Genomic DNA, 15,002 nt, shown 5'->3' with positions numbered 1-15,002 from the left:
GGTCAGTTTAGTATCAAGCGTGTCCATAGGGTGACCTGGATCCTGCCTGTGCTGAGAACAACAGTCCTACTTCTGACGACATGCTGAGATGGCAGAAAGGAAAAGCCAGACTCGTCCATAAGGACATACCAACTTACTGCTTATGCAGACCTCAGGAAAAACACGAAAACAGAAAACACTTGCATAACAAGAAGAGACCATGCAGAAGTGAGGAAAACTATGAGTTGTTGCAAACACAAATGTGCACAACAACCTTTAACGAAATACCTTTGATTCAATATTAACACTAAGCAAAAGATAAGATACGATAAAAGATAAGAAAAGATAAGATAAAGTAAGATTTTTTCTGTTTTCAAGCATGTAAATAAGTGTGCATGCATCAAACATGACAAAAAGCCTTTTCAAGCTTTGTTAACCAAATTCTAGAGATCAATATAACTTCTAATTGCTGAAGAAAGAAAGAAGGCGTTGTTCCTCTCTACATCCAGGTTGATTAAAACAGAACAGAAGAAAATCCTTTAAAAAAAGTCCTGAAGGCAAAACAAGAAAGGAAGACTTAAAAAAAAAATGGACAAGAAAGACAAAGGAAGAAGAAGAAAAAAGAATGGGATAAAGGGATTTTATAAAGAATAACATGGAAAAAAGTGTGCAAGGAAAGAATGGGAAAAGAACGCACTTATTAAGAAAGCAGACTGAGGAACCCTCCGAACTTGTGGTTGGTGAAGACAGTTTGGACTGGGAGGTTTTCCAGAGTGACTCACTACGCTGACCCACAGTCCTGCTCATTTCTCTTCCCCCAAGTAACCCTTATGACTGAATACTGGTGATTTTGTGTTTTTCTTTGAACACTTTGGATAGGAATTGTATTTAAAATATGTCCTTCGAGCACGATGGCAAGTAAAGAGAGAGGAAACTTTTCAATATCACAATGTGAGCACTCAGTCAGGCCAGTTCTCTCTAAACCTGTTTTTAGGATTAAAAACATTCCAGGTGCAGAAATAATCAACTCTCATAAAATGTTTTTCGAATGAAGCATTAGATATTTGGTTTTGGTTGTAAGTAGGGCGGACTAGAGCCGTACCTTGATGGTGGAGGAGCCGTACAGCATGTCCTCCAGGCTGAAGTGGCAGCAACTGCTCAGGTTGTCTTTGCAGAAGTCTTGTATGAGCTGCAGGTTGTAGAGCCGGTCAGCCAGAGTCATATTCTCCTTCAGACAGACATCTAGGAGAGCACAGGGAACCATCAATTGTCAGGGTGAACTTGATGCCTCAATATTTTAAAGCTCTCCTTCAGTTTTCAGAAACTCTCAAAGTTAAAATTGCAATGTTTAGTGAAATTCTGAACAATCACAACAGCAGACAAATGTCATCAACGAGAAGAGCTGCGTGCCGACATATTCAAGAGTAAACAAGGTCAACTGGTAGAACTTTAGTCCCCACGATTTCTTCAGACTAGATAAATAGCTTATTTACGCAGGTAATTGATGGGTTTTTTTTGTGTTTGGATCTCTAATCATCGTTCTGATGTGATTGTGTTGCAGCTATCGATCTTGGCTGATCTTTGATCTAGTGAATGAAGAGGTAACAGCTAGGGGATGCGGAGAGTAGGGCTGTTCGATTAATCGATTTTAAATCGTAATCGCGATTATGTAATTAGAACGATGTTAAAACGTGAAACTCGTAAAATCGATTTTTCACTTTTTTTTTTATTTTTAATTGGAAATATAACTTACTGTATGTTTGCAAGTGCTGATTTGCTGATTTTTTTTCAGAGATAAAACTTTATATTTTATTATATTTTTTAAAACTTTTTTTCAACTTATTTTACAGAGTTTTGCACTTTATTCATTCATTTTGGGGCAAATGTTCAATAAAAAAACAGCATATTTGAAATCATTTCTTTGCCTTTTGTCAATTCACAAAATAATCATAATCGTAATCGAAAATCGGATTTTGAGAGAAAAAAAATCAAGATTTTATTTTTGGGCAAAATCGAACAGCCCTAGCGGAGAGTGACGCTGAAACATTTCTTAACACCTGAAAATCCCGCCATGAACCAACAAACCCAGCTCTGCCGTCTGTGCACCCCAACTGCTATTTTCCAGCTGAACAAACCATCAAACATAACACTTCTGTTTCCTCACCATCCAGCGGCAGCAGCTGAGGGCAGTAAAAGTGCAGCAGCGCGCCCAGAGCTGAGCCATCTGCGCTGTCTTTCAGCAGGTTGTCCACTGGAGGGATCCAGGGGGCCGGCTGGGTCGAGCCCTGCTCCTTCCTGTAGCGCGCCTGCATGATAGAAAAACACCACATCTGTATCTATAGTGTGTGCAGCTTTATCCTGCATACATCTGCAGTAACTGTTGAACCAGATTTTACCCTCCCCTCCCCCAATTAACAATGCCTGCAAATTAGGCATGTACATATAATGGGGCAACCCACACAACAGCTGTGCTTTTACTGGTTTTTAAAGCGTCAACAAACACTTGAGAACACGCCGGAGCTTCATTAGATGCATTCGTGTATGAAGGTAATTGAACTGCACTGCAGCATTGCAGCTCGAGTTGAAAAAACAAGGACTTCATAGGAAGGCCAGTGAAATAGATACACAGTCATTACCAGAATGAACAGCCTCTGATTATTTTTCCAATGATGTGATCATTTTTCATGTTCAATTAAGTCCTGGTAATATAAAGAGACTGTCGGACTGAGTTCAGTAGGAGCCGAGTGCATTTATTTCACATTAAGAGCATAAAATCCAACCTCTGCAGTAGTTTTTTTTTTTTTTTTTTATTTATGACCAATTTTATTGGAGCACTTTAATGATTCCCACGGTGTGAAACTGCACTCACAAGAATCTATATAAGATATAGTTCTCATCTCAGGGTTTCAGGTTTCAGTAAACTTAGATCTATACTCCTTGTTTGAAAATATTAGAGGATTCATGCACATCCAGAGGTCAAAATGCACATTTTAACTGTTAAACGTTTTTCACTATTGATTAGGCATGAATTTACAATCCTGAAATGTCATAGTTAAAGTTAACGATGTTTGTAAGTTCTCATGTTGGTTTTTGATGCTGTTTGTGTGTTTCTGCTGCCATCGTTTGACAGTATCGTCAGCTTTCTGATAATATTAGTGTCCCGGCTCTCAATAAGTGAGAAAGGTTATAACGAGGCTCATTTATAACCCACCATTTTTAACTCAAATTACACTTTAATTTAATGTGAACATACTGCAGAAATCTCAAGCGGCAGCTGCCTTGGTCTTGGACCGTTGGGGCACTGATTACATCATCGTCTGGGGCCTTGCTGATAATATAAACACATTTGATCTCAATATATGTCGAGAAACAACTAGATCCCTTCAATGTTTCTAACAATGACTGGAGAAACATTTCTGAGAGAGTAATTAAACGGCCTGCTGTGCTTGCGTCATCGAGAAGCCAAGTGTTTATACAAAGGCTAATTTATGTGCATATGTATCGTCAGATAACATTTTGCATTTTTAGACACAGTGTCGGCAGAGACTATGCTGCCTTACAGACAGACTCCCAGTCTTTTCTTTCACTATCCTGGATCCCTAGCCCTCTGCTCTTGGCAAATTGCTGGGGTTTCCTAGTAGGGCTGGGCGATATATCGAGATTTTAATATATATCGATATATTTTCAAAGGCGATATGGTACGAGACAATATCGTTTATATCGTGTTTTTTTTTTTTTTTTTTTTTTTATGATTTTGATATAGCTTATTTTGTGACGAATTGACTTGAATGTTTTATTTGAGATTTGCACAAATGTTTTGTTATTTGCACAACTTCAACCTCAGTGGAAAAGTCTCCCTGTTACTGTCTGCATTGTATTAATTGCACAGTGTATTTTAATTTAATTGTTATGCAGGAAAGGGATATTTAATTTATTTTATTCAAGAAGCATTTTTATTCTATATATGCAGGCGGTTTATTTTTATTTAATTTGTTTTATACATTTTGATATTGTGCAGACCTCTGTTAATAAAGGTACCTGTGTGACATTTGGCACGAGGCTTTGTATTAAAACTGACTGTTTTTTTAAGGGTTTACCTCAGAAAAAATGAAGCTAACAGAGATGCTATGCTATAATGCTTTGGGGGAAACCCCAATTATGGCACAGAAAAAATATCGATATATATCGAGTATCGCCATTCAGCTAGAAAATATCGAGATATGACTTTTGGTCCATATCGCCCAGCCCTATTTCCTAGCAATACTAAACCATTTTTAGCCTGTGATGATGTTGCATAGGAATCCGTCAATAAAGCTGTTAATAAAGGAGATAGAGATAATAATACGATGTCATGTGATGCGCTTGCTGTACGTGAAACCACATGAAGGTTGTAACTGTGAATTCAGTGACGGCAGAGATGAGCTAAAACTGTGAATGAAAGATGAAAGCGGAGGAATGGTCAGTATGGACACAGATGAACGTGTGCAGCACGGATACGTTGACTTACAGGCACAAGCTTCATGTACCACTTGGTTGGAGACTGCAGCAAAGCAGAGAAAAGAGAGAACACAGAAACACCTGTTAATGCGATTTGTTAGTCATGTGATTAGTAAAATGAAAGTCACACCAAGGGTGACAGCAAACAGTGCGTTTTAAAGTACATATGAAAAGCATTCTTCTCAAGTCAACCCTGGAGTTGTGTTTACTGTGAGGCAGTAGCTAGTTTGGAGTGTGCAAAGTAGGAATGTACTGATTGCACTCGAATGATATGAAGCTAAATTGTGGCTCAATTTCTGCAAAATAGGATGACACCACGCCTCAAAACCTAATTTTCCTTCATATTTTAGGCCCGAGTGAAAATGACAGACAATGGAACTCTTTATGTATTTTGACCAGGAGCAAACAGGTACCAGTATTTGACCCTTTCTTTTGTCAATTCACAAGTCGACGGTGTGTATTATGCCTGTAAATTAACCTCGAGTATATTGATATTAGCCACAATTTATTCAGAATGAGAGAGAATGTGTGTATCTCCTGGTTTCTGAATTTGTTACAGCACATCAAAAATGCCACTTCATCTGCAGTTTTACTTCCAGCTTTGCTGTCTTAAACTTCCAAGGAACATCTTTGGTAACTCTTTGGAAAGAAAAATTCAGTGTGCACCTGACCACACGTACAATGCGCCAGGTGTCATGTGACTGGCTTCCACTTCTGCTAAAGCGTCGCCCCTTTTCTCCAGTGGCACACTACAAACTAATAACAGACACGTGCAGCATGTAGTATGCAGTGTCCAAAACGGCCTGTGATGACAAGCTGATGATGTGATCAAATTATATTTATCGGTTGTTTTGGAGCAGAGAGACATCTAAAACATGCAGGACAGTGGTACCCTCCCTCTTCCCAGTAAATGTTATTGCAACAACTCTCCAACTGCCTCCAACGGACCCCAAACTCTTCATCCCTGTCAGCCAGTTGCATTTCCTGAGTTTCTGAAAAACTCCTTCTCAAACCCGAGCGAGCGTCAAAAAGCTATTTTCCTTCAGTCATCAAACAAGTCATTTCAAATATCAATTTTAGAATTAGGCAATATTATACGCCACTCCAAAAAAAATAATCCTTAATATGGAAGAGTGTACTTCAAATGAACACTTAATCATTGGCTGTCACGTTACTGAAGTACTCCCACTTGAAAAACAGGAACCATATAACATTTGCAGTGCATTGATGTCGCCAGACTGTCAGCTCTCCACGGACAATGTAAGCTGCTTCCAGAAGAGGCTTGCCTGTTAATTCCTGCTCCACCTAAAGGCATCAAAGAGCCAAAATGTAAGAGCCACTCAAAGTAGCTGGAAAGTCCTTAACTTCAAGCACATGCTGTAACTCGTGAGAAAAATACAACTGCCGTATAACGGCACATTCAAAACAAGTGTGAGGGGCAGAGAAAGACAGTCGAGGCCAGTAGTAGCCGCCTTGGATTTTCCTGATTTGATTAGCGTCGCAGCTCTCTGAATGGTAATACGAGTCACCAGCAGAGTCTGATGCCATCAGTGGGAGCACACCTGATGTGATCTAATCTACAATGTATTAGTTAATCTGTTTTAGCCATTTGCCAGGAGCTGGATGGTCTTTGGTACCACAAAACAAACATTGTGAGGAATTTCAAGTTTTTAAATTAGCTGAAAGTTTGGATGGTTGGCCATCATGTCGTAAAAAGAGCTTTGGCAGATCAGCTTACAGGGACTCAGGAGATGATCCATGATTTAGTACAAGGACATTTGTGCAATTTATTCGTACCGTAAGTCCCTTTGCCCACTCATGAAAGTAGTTTACATGCAGGTCTTTATAAACGGCTTCAGGAGCCAGAAGCAGGCTCACGTCGTACTCACTGCATTAAAAAACGCGCTGATGGTGACCGACTGATCCCAGGAAGATATACTGTAGGTTACTTTATATTTGCAGCATTTCTTTTCTTTATGTATCTAAGATTTGTTCCCCTGCTCTTTGTTATATTTCCACATCTGCCCATGATACCTACCAGGGAGTTTCCATGGATGATTCATGTAAAGAAGAAAATCAAAGACTCAGATTCTTCATCTTCACAAAAATGCCATAATGTAATAGATTTTTGTGTTATTACATTATGTGTTTGTAGACAGAGAAGCTCCACCTTCATGTCACCTCCGGGACAGAAGGCAACAATAAACACAGGCCAACTTGAACATTTTGTTCACAGGAAGAGAACATCATAGCAAAAAAAAAAACAAAAACAAAAACAAATCAGAAGCAGTTCGGAATTTGATTAATTAAATATGGTTGCTAAGGTCTTTTTTTGTCTTTCCATTTCATACTGGCAGGAAACTACCATGAAGTAGATTGGTATTTACTCCCCCTCCGCTCCTCTGAACACTCCACTTCTTCGATTCACATTTACTGCAACTGGCTTGCGGTACGGATTGGAATCCGCGCTTACGAGCGGCACATTTTGAAGCCCATGTCTTCCATGTCCAGACACAAACCCAGTGAAATAAGTAGTTTTTTCATTCCCAGTCCACGTATATAATTCATTAAGGGGGTCAAACTGAACTCACAGTTTATTTTGACTTCAAACTCGTCCAGTTTGAACTCTCCCCGTTTGAAAATAAGAGGAAATGAAGACTGATTTAAGACTGAACTGAACGGGCTCAGAGTGTGACCATTAATCAAACCCCTGGGGAGAGGTGAGGCCCTCATCCTTTATCTCCTTACAGCAGAGCAGACACACACACTGTGTGAGTTTATACATCCACAAACCCCACCCAACCTAGTTCCATTATCCTGCGCGCTGACTTCTTCCCCCAAAGTTCATCCTCTCATCCAAAATTGTCCCTTTGAGCTGCAGTTCAGCTTCTTCAGCATAAAATGATTAGTTCTCCCTTCCCTACTCTGACACTGTTCGGATGCAGCTCCCTCCTGGCGAGTCCAGCCACCATCGACTCTAACAAATAATGCAGCAGGTTAAGATAGAAACGCTGTTGCCCCGGTGAGCTGCACACTGTCATCCCCGTGGGGAACATGCCTCTCTGTGGGTTTTGCTGAGACAGAAGGGGACTGCGTGACTCACACTGCAGTCGTACGGAAGAAAAAAAGAAGGAAGAAAAAAAAGGGGGGGGGGGGGGGGGGGGGTTGCGATGAATGTAGAGGATAGATAAAGCTGCTAGAGATTAGGAATGGGCGATATTTTACCGTTCACGATATACCGTCCAAAAAATTCCCCACGGTAAGAATTTGTCATCTCACGGTAAAAACGATAAATTCCCGTTGATGACGTTTTTGTGTAAAGTCGAATTTATGGTTCTGCGTTATGTACGTGAAGGAAGGAAGGAAGGAAGGAAGGAAGGAAGGAAGGAAGGAAGGAAGGAAGGAAGGAAGGAAGGAAGGAAGGAAGGAAGGAAGGAATGAGCCAGAAAGAAAGAAAGAAAGGAGCCAGAAAGAAAGAAAGAAATGAGCTAGAAAGAAAGAAAGAAAGAAAGAAAGAAATGAGCTAGAAAGAAAGAAAGAATGAGCAAGAAAGAAAGAAAGAAAGAAAGAAAGAAAGAAAGAAATGAGCCAGAAAGAAAGAAAGAAAGAAAGAAATGAGCCTGAAAGAAAGAAAGAAAGAAATGAGCTAGAAAGAAAGAAAGAAATGAGCAAGAAAGAAAGAAAGAAAGAAATGAGCCAGAAAGAAAGAAAGAAAGAAATGAGCTAGAAAGAAAGAAATGAGCAAGAAAGAAAGAAAGAAAGAAATGAGCCAGAAAGAAAGAAAGAAAGAAAGAAAAGAGCAAGAAAGAAAGAAAGAAAGAAAGAAAGAAAGAAAGAAATGAGCCAGAAAGAAAGAAAGAAAGAAAGAAAGAAAGAAAGAAAGAAATGAGCCTGAAAGAAAGAAAGAAAGAAAGAAAGAAAGAAAGAAAGAAAGAAAGAAAGAAAGAAAGAAAGAAAGAAAGAAAGAAAGAAAGAAAGAAAGAAAGAAAGAAAGAAGGATAAATTCCCGTTGATGACGTTACTGTGTAACAAACATGGCGGATCTGAGAGCGAGATGGATTTATAGTTACAAAGATGAGTTGAATTGGTATTTTTTTTATCGTCATTCTTATCGTTATCGGGATAAATGCCAGAAATTATCGTGATACATTTTTTAGTCCATACCGCCCATCCCTACTAGAGATGGAACAAAACAAAACAAAGCACAAAGTTCACCCTTTTTGCAAGGGACTTGTAGGACTCATTCTGATATTCAACAAAAAGCAATTTTTCCCACAATGCAACAGAAAGGTTAACATTATTTTCTATTCTGTCTTAGCAGCTGGAAGCAGAGACACGGATTGATGGGTCACTTCATATGAGAGTGCTCATTTGCAGCATTCAGTGACAGTTTCATTTGGAGCGAGGCGTACCACAAGCCAGAGACAGAGTCACATTGAGGACACAATGACATAGACACAAAGTGTGAACCGCTGTAGGCGGGCTGCCCGCAGGGTCAAGATGATGTAACCAACGCTCGGGCTCCAAACAAGTTGGCGTGTTATCCCTCAGGAATGAGCAGAAGCTGCTCCACATGTGAAACTATGAAGCATTCAACCGGCCAGCATAAAAAAAAAAAAGGGTGCTCTCGATCAATAAGCATGAACGATTAAATGATGATGAACATGTTTTGATTCCATCTCACTAGTTAAAAGTGTGTGTGTTTATGAGAGACAGCTGAGGCATGCAGTGCTGCGTCTGCACCCTGACTGCTCAGATCAGCATCAAACGCTGTGGAAGTCTGTACGGCCCTGGGACTGGCTGCATTTCCATTTCTGCAGGGCCAAAACAAACACCAGTGCTGTCATTTTTAACCTCCGGTAAACTTTTGACTCTCAAAGACGCATCACTGGCATTGATGCGTCACAGTGTGCTGGACGGTGTGAGCTGGTAGGAACGAAACAAAAAGACAAAAGGATAGTGAGCCAGTACTGATTAATGTGAAGAGTGATTCATTTTTCATGGCGACTGAGATTGTTTTGAAGGCATTTATGACTTTCAGGGGTGAATGAAACTTCCGACAAAAGACTTCCTGAGCATCATCTACACCCAGGAAAAAGGTCACTTTGATCCAGCTCTGAAAATAGCTGGTGGTGCATGATGAACCATGCGGAGGTGGAGAGCAGAAGTAAAGCATGAAGGATGAACGTGGAGGTGAATGCATGATTGACATCCAACTCCCTCTCCTCCCTCTTTTCTCATCATTTCGGTCTGTCCGGCTGAAAGGAGGCAGCTGCAATACCAATCTTTATCCTTGCTGCTGCACTAAGATAAATGACTGTATGTTCACAGAGAAGTCAATAAATACAGTAAATACTAGTTTATTCAGGTGCGACTATATACTAATATTTCTACTGATTTTTATTTGAGTAAAGGTAAAAATGTAGGGCTCATTAAACAGACACAATCTCCATCTGAGTGATCTTTACCAGCAACATTACAAAGCAAAATAAGCTCCTAAATCTATTTCATCTCACATTATAAGTGTATTATCCGAATCATGTATCGCACATCCCATTTTCTCCTTTCAGCAGCGGGACCATTTGTGTATCTGAATACCACCTGCTGATGTGAGCAGACAAAGACTGCATTCTGGGATTTATAAGGTGCTTGAATTTAATGTGCTATTCTGTCGGTTAATTCATTTCCACCGGCGAGCGAATGCATTATTCACCGGATGAGAAAACGATTCGTCACAAATGCGGTGTCAAACTTCAGAGTGCAGACAGAGATTACCCACAATGCACACACACACAGGCGGACAAATGGAGAGGCCACACAAGGATATTTTGCACTTAAAAAAAAAAAAAGACTGCTGATTATGAAGGCAGTTATGTAACATATTTCACCTCTGTAGGGTAAACGCTGAACAAGTCGCACTTTGACACCGCTATTCTAATTAGACTGGATAGCACTGCAGACACAGCAGCAAATGCAGTGAATGAAGTGAGTCAGATCATCAGGGTAGATAAATGATTTCTTTCCGAGTTATTAAATACACATCGAGCCTAAATCTTAAGCTCAGACACATGAAAATGAGATTTTATTTCATAGTAACTGAGGTTAAATGACTTAAAGGGGACCTATTATGAAAAACATGTTTTTTCTTGCTTTAACATATATAAACTGGTCTCCCCTCAGCCTGCCAACTCAGAGAAGGAGGAAAGCAACCAAATTCTGCAGTGTCTGTACAGCCGCCCGGATGAGCCATCTAGTCTGATGTGGATCTACGAGCCGTTCAGATTCGGCGCATTTTCGTTACGTAACCAAAATGCAAACCACGCCCACAACTAAACACCATGTCCTAACTGCATGCGAGCGTCCGACTATCGCATCGCACCGCGTGACATCGGACGCTCTCTGTCCATCTCCCTCCAGCCAGCTGCCACTTTATTGAGGTTTTTGTAGTTAAATGAGGAGGAATCATAGAGATAACTTCTCATTTCAACTAACTGGATCAGCCGTTCCTCATCCGTGACTGTTTCCTACAGCGCTTTCAACCGGCTTTCAACGGGAGCGATAGGAAGAAAATAGAAGCAGGGCGTCCGATAAATATTCAGCGCAAAACGGCGCAGCGCTGCGTCGCTGCAGCCAGTTAGGACAGTCCAATAGAAAATAAAGCAATGGAATTGATTTTGTCGCTGACGCTCGTTCGCATAAAGCCTGAATTATGGTTCCGCGTTAAATCGACGCAGAGGCGCGTCGCCGCGTATCCTACGCCGTAGGCTCTGCGTTGGTGTAACGTGGAACCGTAAATCAGCCTTAACTCCGCCGGCCGGAGCTTCCGCCATTTTTCGTAGCGGTGTATCGCGTCATTCGCGTCAGGCAGCCAATCAGCACAGTGCCTCATTATCATAGCCTCCACTAAGAATCCCTCATAAAGAATGAGGTTAGAAACGGTAAAGATAAAGACATGGCCCAGAGGCTGAATTTCTAATTTATTTAGAAAAAACAATCAAAAGCTTGTTTTTAAGACATTCAAGGCCTGTTTAAAATAGACATTAAATGCCATAATAGGTCCCCTTTAAAATCTTTCGAGGAAGCAGGTTTCTGGTATTTAAGTGACGCAGCGGCTCACGGACAAATAAGTGTCAGTCAAAAGACAAATGTTGTGGTGAATCCATTTAGGGGAGCCAATGATTTAATGTGGTTTGTTTAAAATTGTCCATCATATTTGTAATGTTCATGATGAATGTCTTCTGTAAAGTGCCACAGCTGTGTGAGTGAAGGAAAAGGAAAACACCAACCCGAGGACTCCCAGCTGGCTCAGCACTCTGCGTCTCCTTCTTCTGCTCCTGAGCTACAACTTCTTTTAGATATTCGTTGACCTGAAAGGAGGAGGACAAACAGGATTTAAATTATCTCCAGCAAAAGCTGGATCAATGAGAGAATCTCAAAAGGTCTAAAGTTCACTTTCATCAACACAACATCCCCCATCTTTTTATCTCCTGCTTTTACTTATTATTGATTCTGCCCTCATTTATTTTCTAAAACTAAACTGCAGCTGAAACACGGTAACCATCAGTTGACTGGTCCTGAGGTGGGAGATAACGAAAGGAGCTTTGTGAAATTTGTGAATTTCAGATATGAAATGTTTTCCGACGTCCACACCTCATCACGTCCACACCTCCCGCAACCGCTGTCTTTCCTGAAAGAGTGTGTGAATCTCAGAGCTGGCAGCGGCCCAGCGCTGCTGCTGAAAGAATGTAAACAAGGTGGTGTCCGTTGTGCCGGACTGTACGAGGGAGTTCCAGCCATCCGCAGGCAGGACATGTAAGCAACAGCATACACTTCACTTAGACCGGTTCAGATGGCATCAGGGAACATACTGTAACCTGTTGATGTATTTGTTTATTAATTAGAGCAAGGGGGTTTGAGCCTTTTCTCAAATTCAAATTCTAGATCATTTTAGTGAAGGAATAGCTTCTGTCTGGGCGTCGGTCTAGTCCAGGGGTCGGCAACCCAAAATGTTGAAAGAGCCATATTGGACCAAAAACACAAAAAACAAATATGTCTGGAGCCGCAAAAAATGAAAAGTCTTGTATAAGCCTTAGAATGAAGACACATGCTGCATGTTTCTATATTAGTGGGGGAAGATTTTTTTTTTTTATTATGCACTTCGAGAAAAAAGTCGAAATGTCGAGAAAAAAGTACAAATGTTGAGAAAAAAGTCAAAATTTCGAGAAAAAAGTCGAAATGTTGAGAAAAAAATCGAAATGTTGAGAAAAAAGTAGAAATGTCAAGATTAATGTTGAAGTACAATCTTGAGAAACAAGTCGAAATGTTGAGAAAAAAGTCAAAAATTTCGAGAAAGAAGTCGAAATATTGAGAAAAAAAGTCAAAATGTCAAGGAAATAGTCAAAATTTCATGAAAAATTCTAAATGTTGAAAAAAACATCGAAATGTTGAGAAAAAAGTCGAAATGTCAAGATTAAAAAGGAAAGGAAAAAACAAGGAAAAAGAGGAAAAAAGAAAAAAAAGGAAAAAAAGAAGAAAAAAAAGAAAAAAGGAAAAAAGAGAAAAAAGAAGAAAGGAAAAAAAAAGGTCAAACATTTTTGAAAAAGCTCCAGGAGCCACTAGGTAGGCGCTAAAGAGCCGCATGCGGCTCTGGAGCCGCCGGTTGCTGATCCCTGGTCTAGTCTGAGTAGCTGTCTGACCTGGGCCCTTTGTCCTGTTCGGCTGAGCAACGGCTCAGTTTCTTGTATCTCCTCACACTGTAAGCCTTAGGCAGGTGTGAAGAATGCTTTCAAAACTATAAAATGTAACAGTTTTTTTAAATTATTTTTACAAGATTTCTAAATCAGTATTTGGTACAACCAAGCTGTGTATTCATCACATCAGACGCTGTTATCCAAAGCGACTTCCATCTGAGAGAACAACACAAGCAAGATCCCATAGGAGGGTCCAGCTGCATCAGTGCTGGTCAGACTGCTGTGAGTAGTTGGACAAAGGTGCTGCCATGCTAATGCAAAGGTTTTTTTGTGTGTTCCCTTCCCACCCAACACAACAGTCCACTTTATTCAGCAAAACTAGGTCTTAAAATACACCATCATAATATCATCTTGGCATAAGTGGTGCAGCTTTCTCAGTGCTGAGTCATGCAAAGAGCTGGATAAATCTCCTAGCTCATTCTGATGAGCAGAGAAGTTAAACTAAATGCAGAAACTCTCCTTAAAGAGCTGAGTCTTTAGCTTGCTCTTAAAAGTAGGTACGGACTCTGCGGAGGGTGTGGAGGTAAGCCTCAATCCTGCGGTCCGTTCACGTCATGACAGACAGACTTGATGATGGTGGGAACAGGCCTCTGCAGGGCCATGCCATCACTTCAAAGACTCCTTGTACTTTTTTACATTAAAGATACTCTCTAAAGATATTGGCTGCATGTTTGGGGCGATTGTCCTACAGCAAAATGATTTCGGGAAGGATCAGAGGCCTCTCTGATGGTATTGCATGACCAAATACAGACACTCATTATTCTACCACTCTCTAGCCCTTTGACAAATGATCTACTTTCTTCTGCAATTGTTTCAAAATGTTACTTCGCCACTTCCTAAGTTTTTCTGTATGTTTGAGTCATCTGACCTTGTTTCCAGATCAGGTATGGCAACATTTCTGGCCAGACCTGTCAGGATATTAGAGGATTATACCCGGGACACGCTGGTTCCTGCGAGTTCCTGCTAGTTCTCAGCTGATTTCACAGCTTCTTATTTGATTCACAGAATGTTTCGTGCATCTGCTTAAGACTGCACAGCACTGCATGTGCTCGTGACACAAGGCTGTCTGACAGCTCTGCAGACAAGCGCCTCTAACCTCACGGCTTGAGATCCTCTCCGACAGACACCGGCTTTCACCCCTTAGATAGGTGTGCGCCTTCCTTAATTAAGCCTACTGCGCTGAGGTAGTCGTGTCACAGTCAAGTTGTAGATCCACTTTTAGAGTGTTCTGATAAACGCAGGATGCACGTGAACTCAGCTGCAAGGGTCAGAATAAAGGATCTGAATGAAGGATGTTTTATTCTTTGAATTTTAATAAATACCAAACACTTTTTTTCCTACAGTTATTTACCTGAGTAATGTGTATAAAATGATTGTGAGGTGGGAAGCATATTAAAATAAGTCTAAATATGGATGAATATTTAAAAAGGAGGTCTAAACCTTTTTATTGGTACTCTATTGGTACTAGGAATGGGCGATATTTTACTGTTCACGATAAACCGTCAAAAAAACTCCCCACGGTAAGAATTTGTCATCTCACGGTAAAAATGATAAATTCCCGTTGATGACGTTTTTGTGTAAAGCTGATTTATGGTTCTGTGTTAAATCCACGCACAACGTACATGAAGGAAGGAAGGAAGGAAGGAAGGAAGGAAGGAAGGAAGGAAGGAAGGAAGGAAGGAAGGAAGGAAGGAAGGAAGGAAGGAAATGAGCCTGAAAGAAAGAAAGAAAGAAAGAAAGATATGAGCCTAAAAGAAAGAAAGAAATAAAGCTATG

At 40.5% G+C, this 15,002-nt stretch overlaps 1 protein-coding gene across 8 annotated transcripts in view; it reads right to left on the bottom strand.

The window, feature by feature from the left end:
* Window positions 1-15,002, bottom strand: part of camsap2a (calmodulin regulated spectrin-associated protein family, member 2a) — a 47,521-nt gene that overhangs the window by 14,498 nt on the left and 18,021 nt on the right. For 5 of the 8 annotated variants that reach the window (XR_009783956.1, XM_061738491.1, XM_061738494.1 and 2 more), the window contains exons 4-7: window positions 11,763-11,843; window positions 4,487-4,519; window positions 2,144-2,285; window positions 1,082-1,221 (exon numbers count right to left, since the gene is read on the bottom strand). Coding sequence is in view for 7 of the 8 variants with exons in the window: in XM_061738491.1 (XP_061594475.1) it covers window positions 1,082-1,221; window positions 2,144-2,285; window positions 4,487-4,519; window positions 11,763-11,843 (396 nt within the window). In the remaining variant the exon portion in view is untranslated. The remainder of the gene's footprint in view (window positions 1-1,081; window positions 1,222-2,143; window positions 2,286-4,486; window positions 4,520-11,762; window positions 11,844-15,002) is intronic. The other 3 variants (XM_061738493.1, XM_061738496.1, XM_061738498.1) reach the window with 1 other exon arrangement.

Source organism: Cololabis saira, chromosome 13 (genome assembly GCF_033807715.1).
Source record: "Cololabis saira isolate AMF1-May2022 chromosome 13, fColSai1.1, whole genome shotgun sequence".
Taxonomy (NCBI): domain Eukaryota; kingdom Metazoa; phylum Chordata; class Actinopteri; order Beloniformes; family Belonidae; genus Cololabis; species Cololabis saira.
The sequence above is the reverse complement of the archived record's forward strand: the minus strand, read 5'-3'. Positions and strand labels throughout refer to the sequence as shown.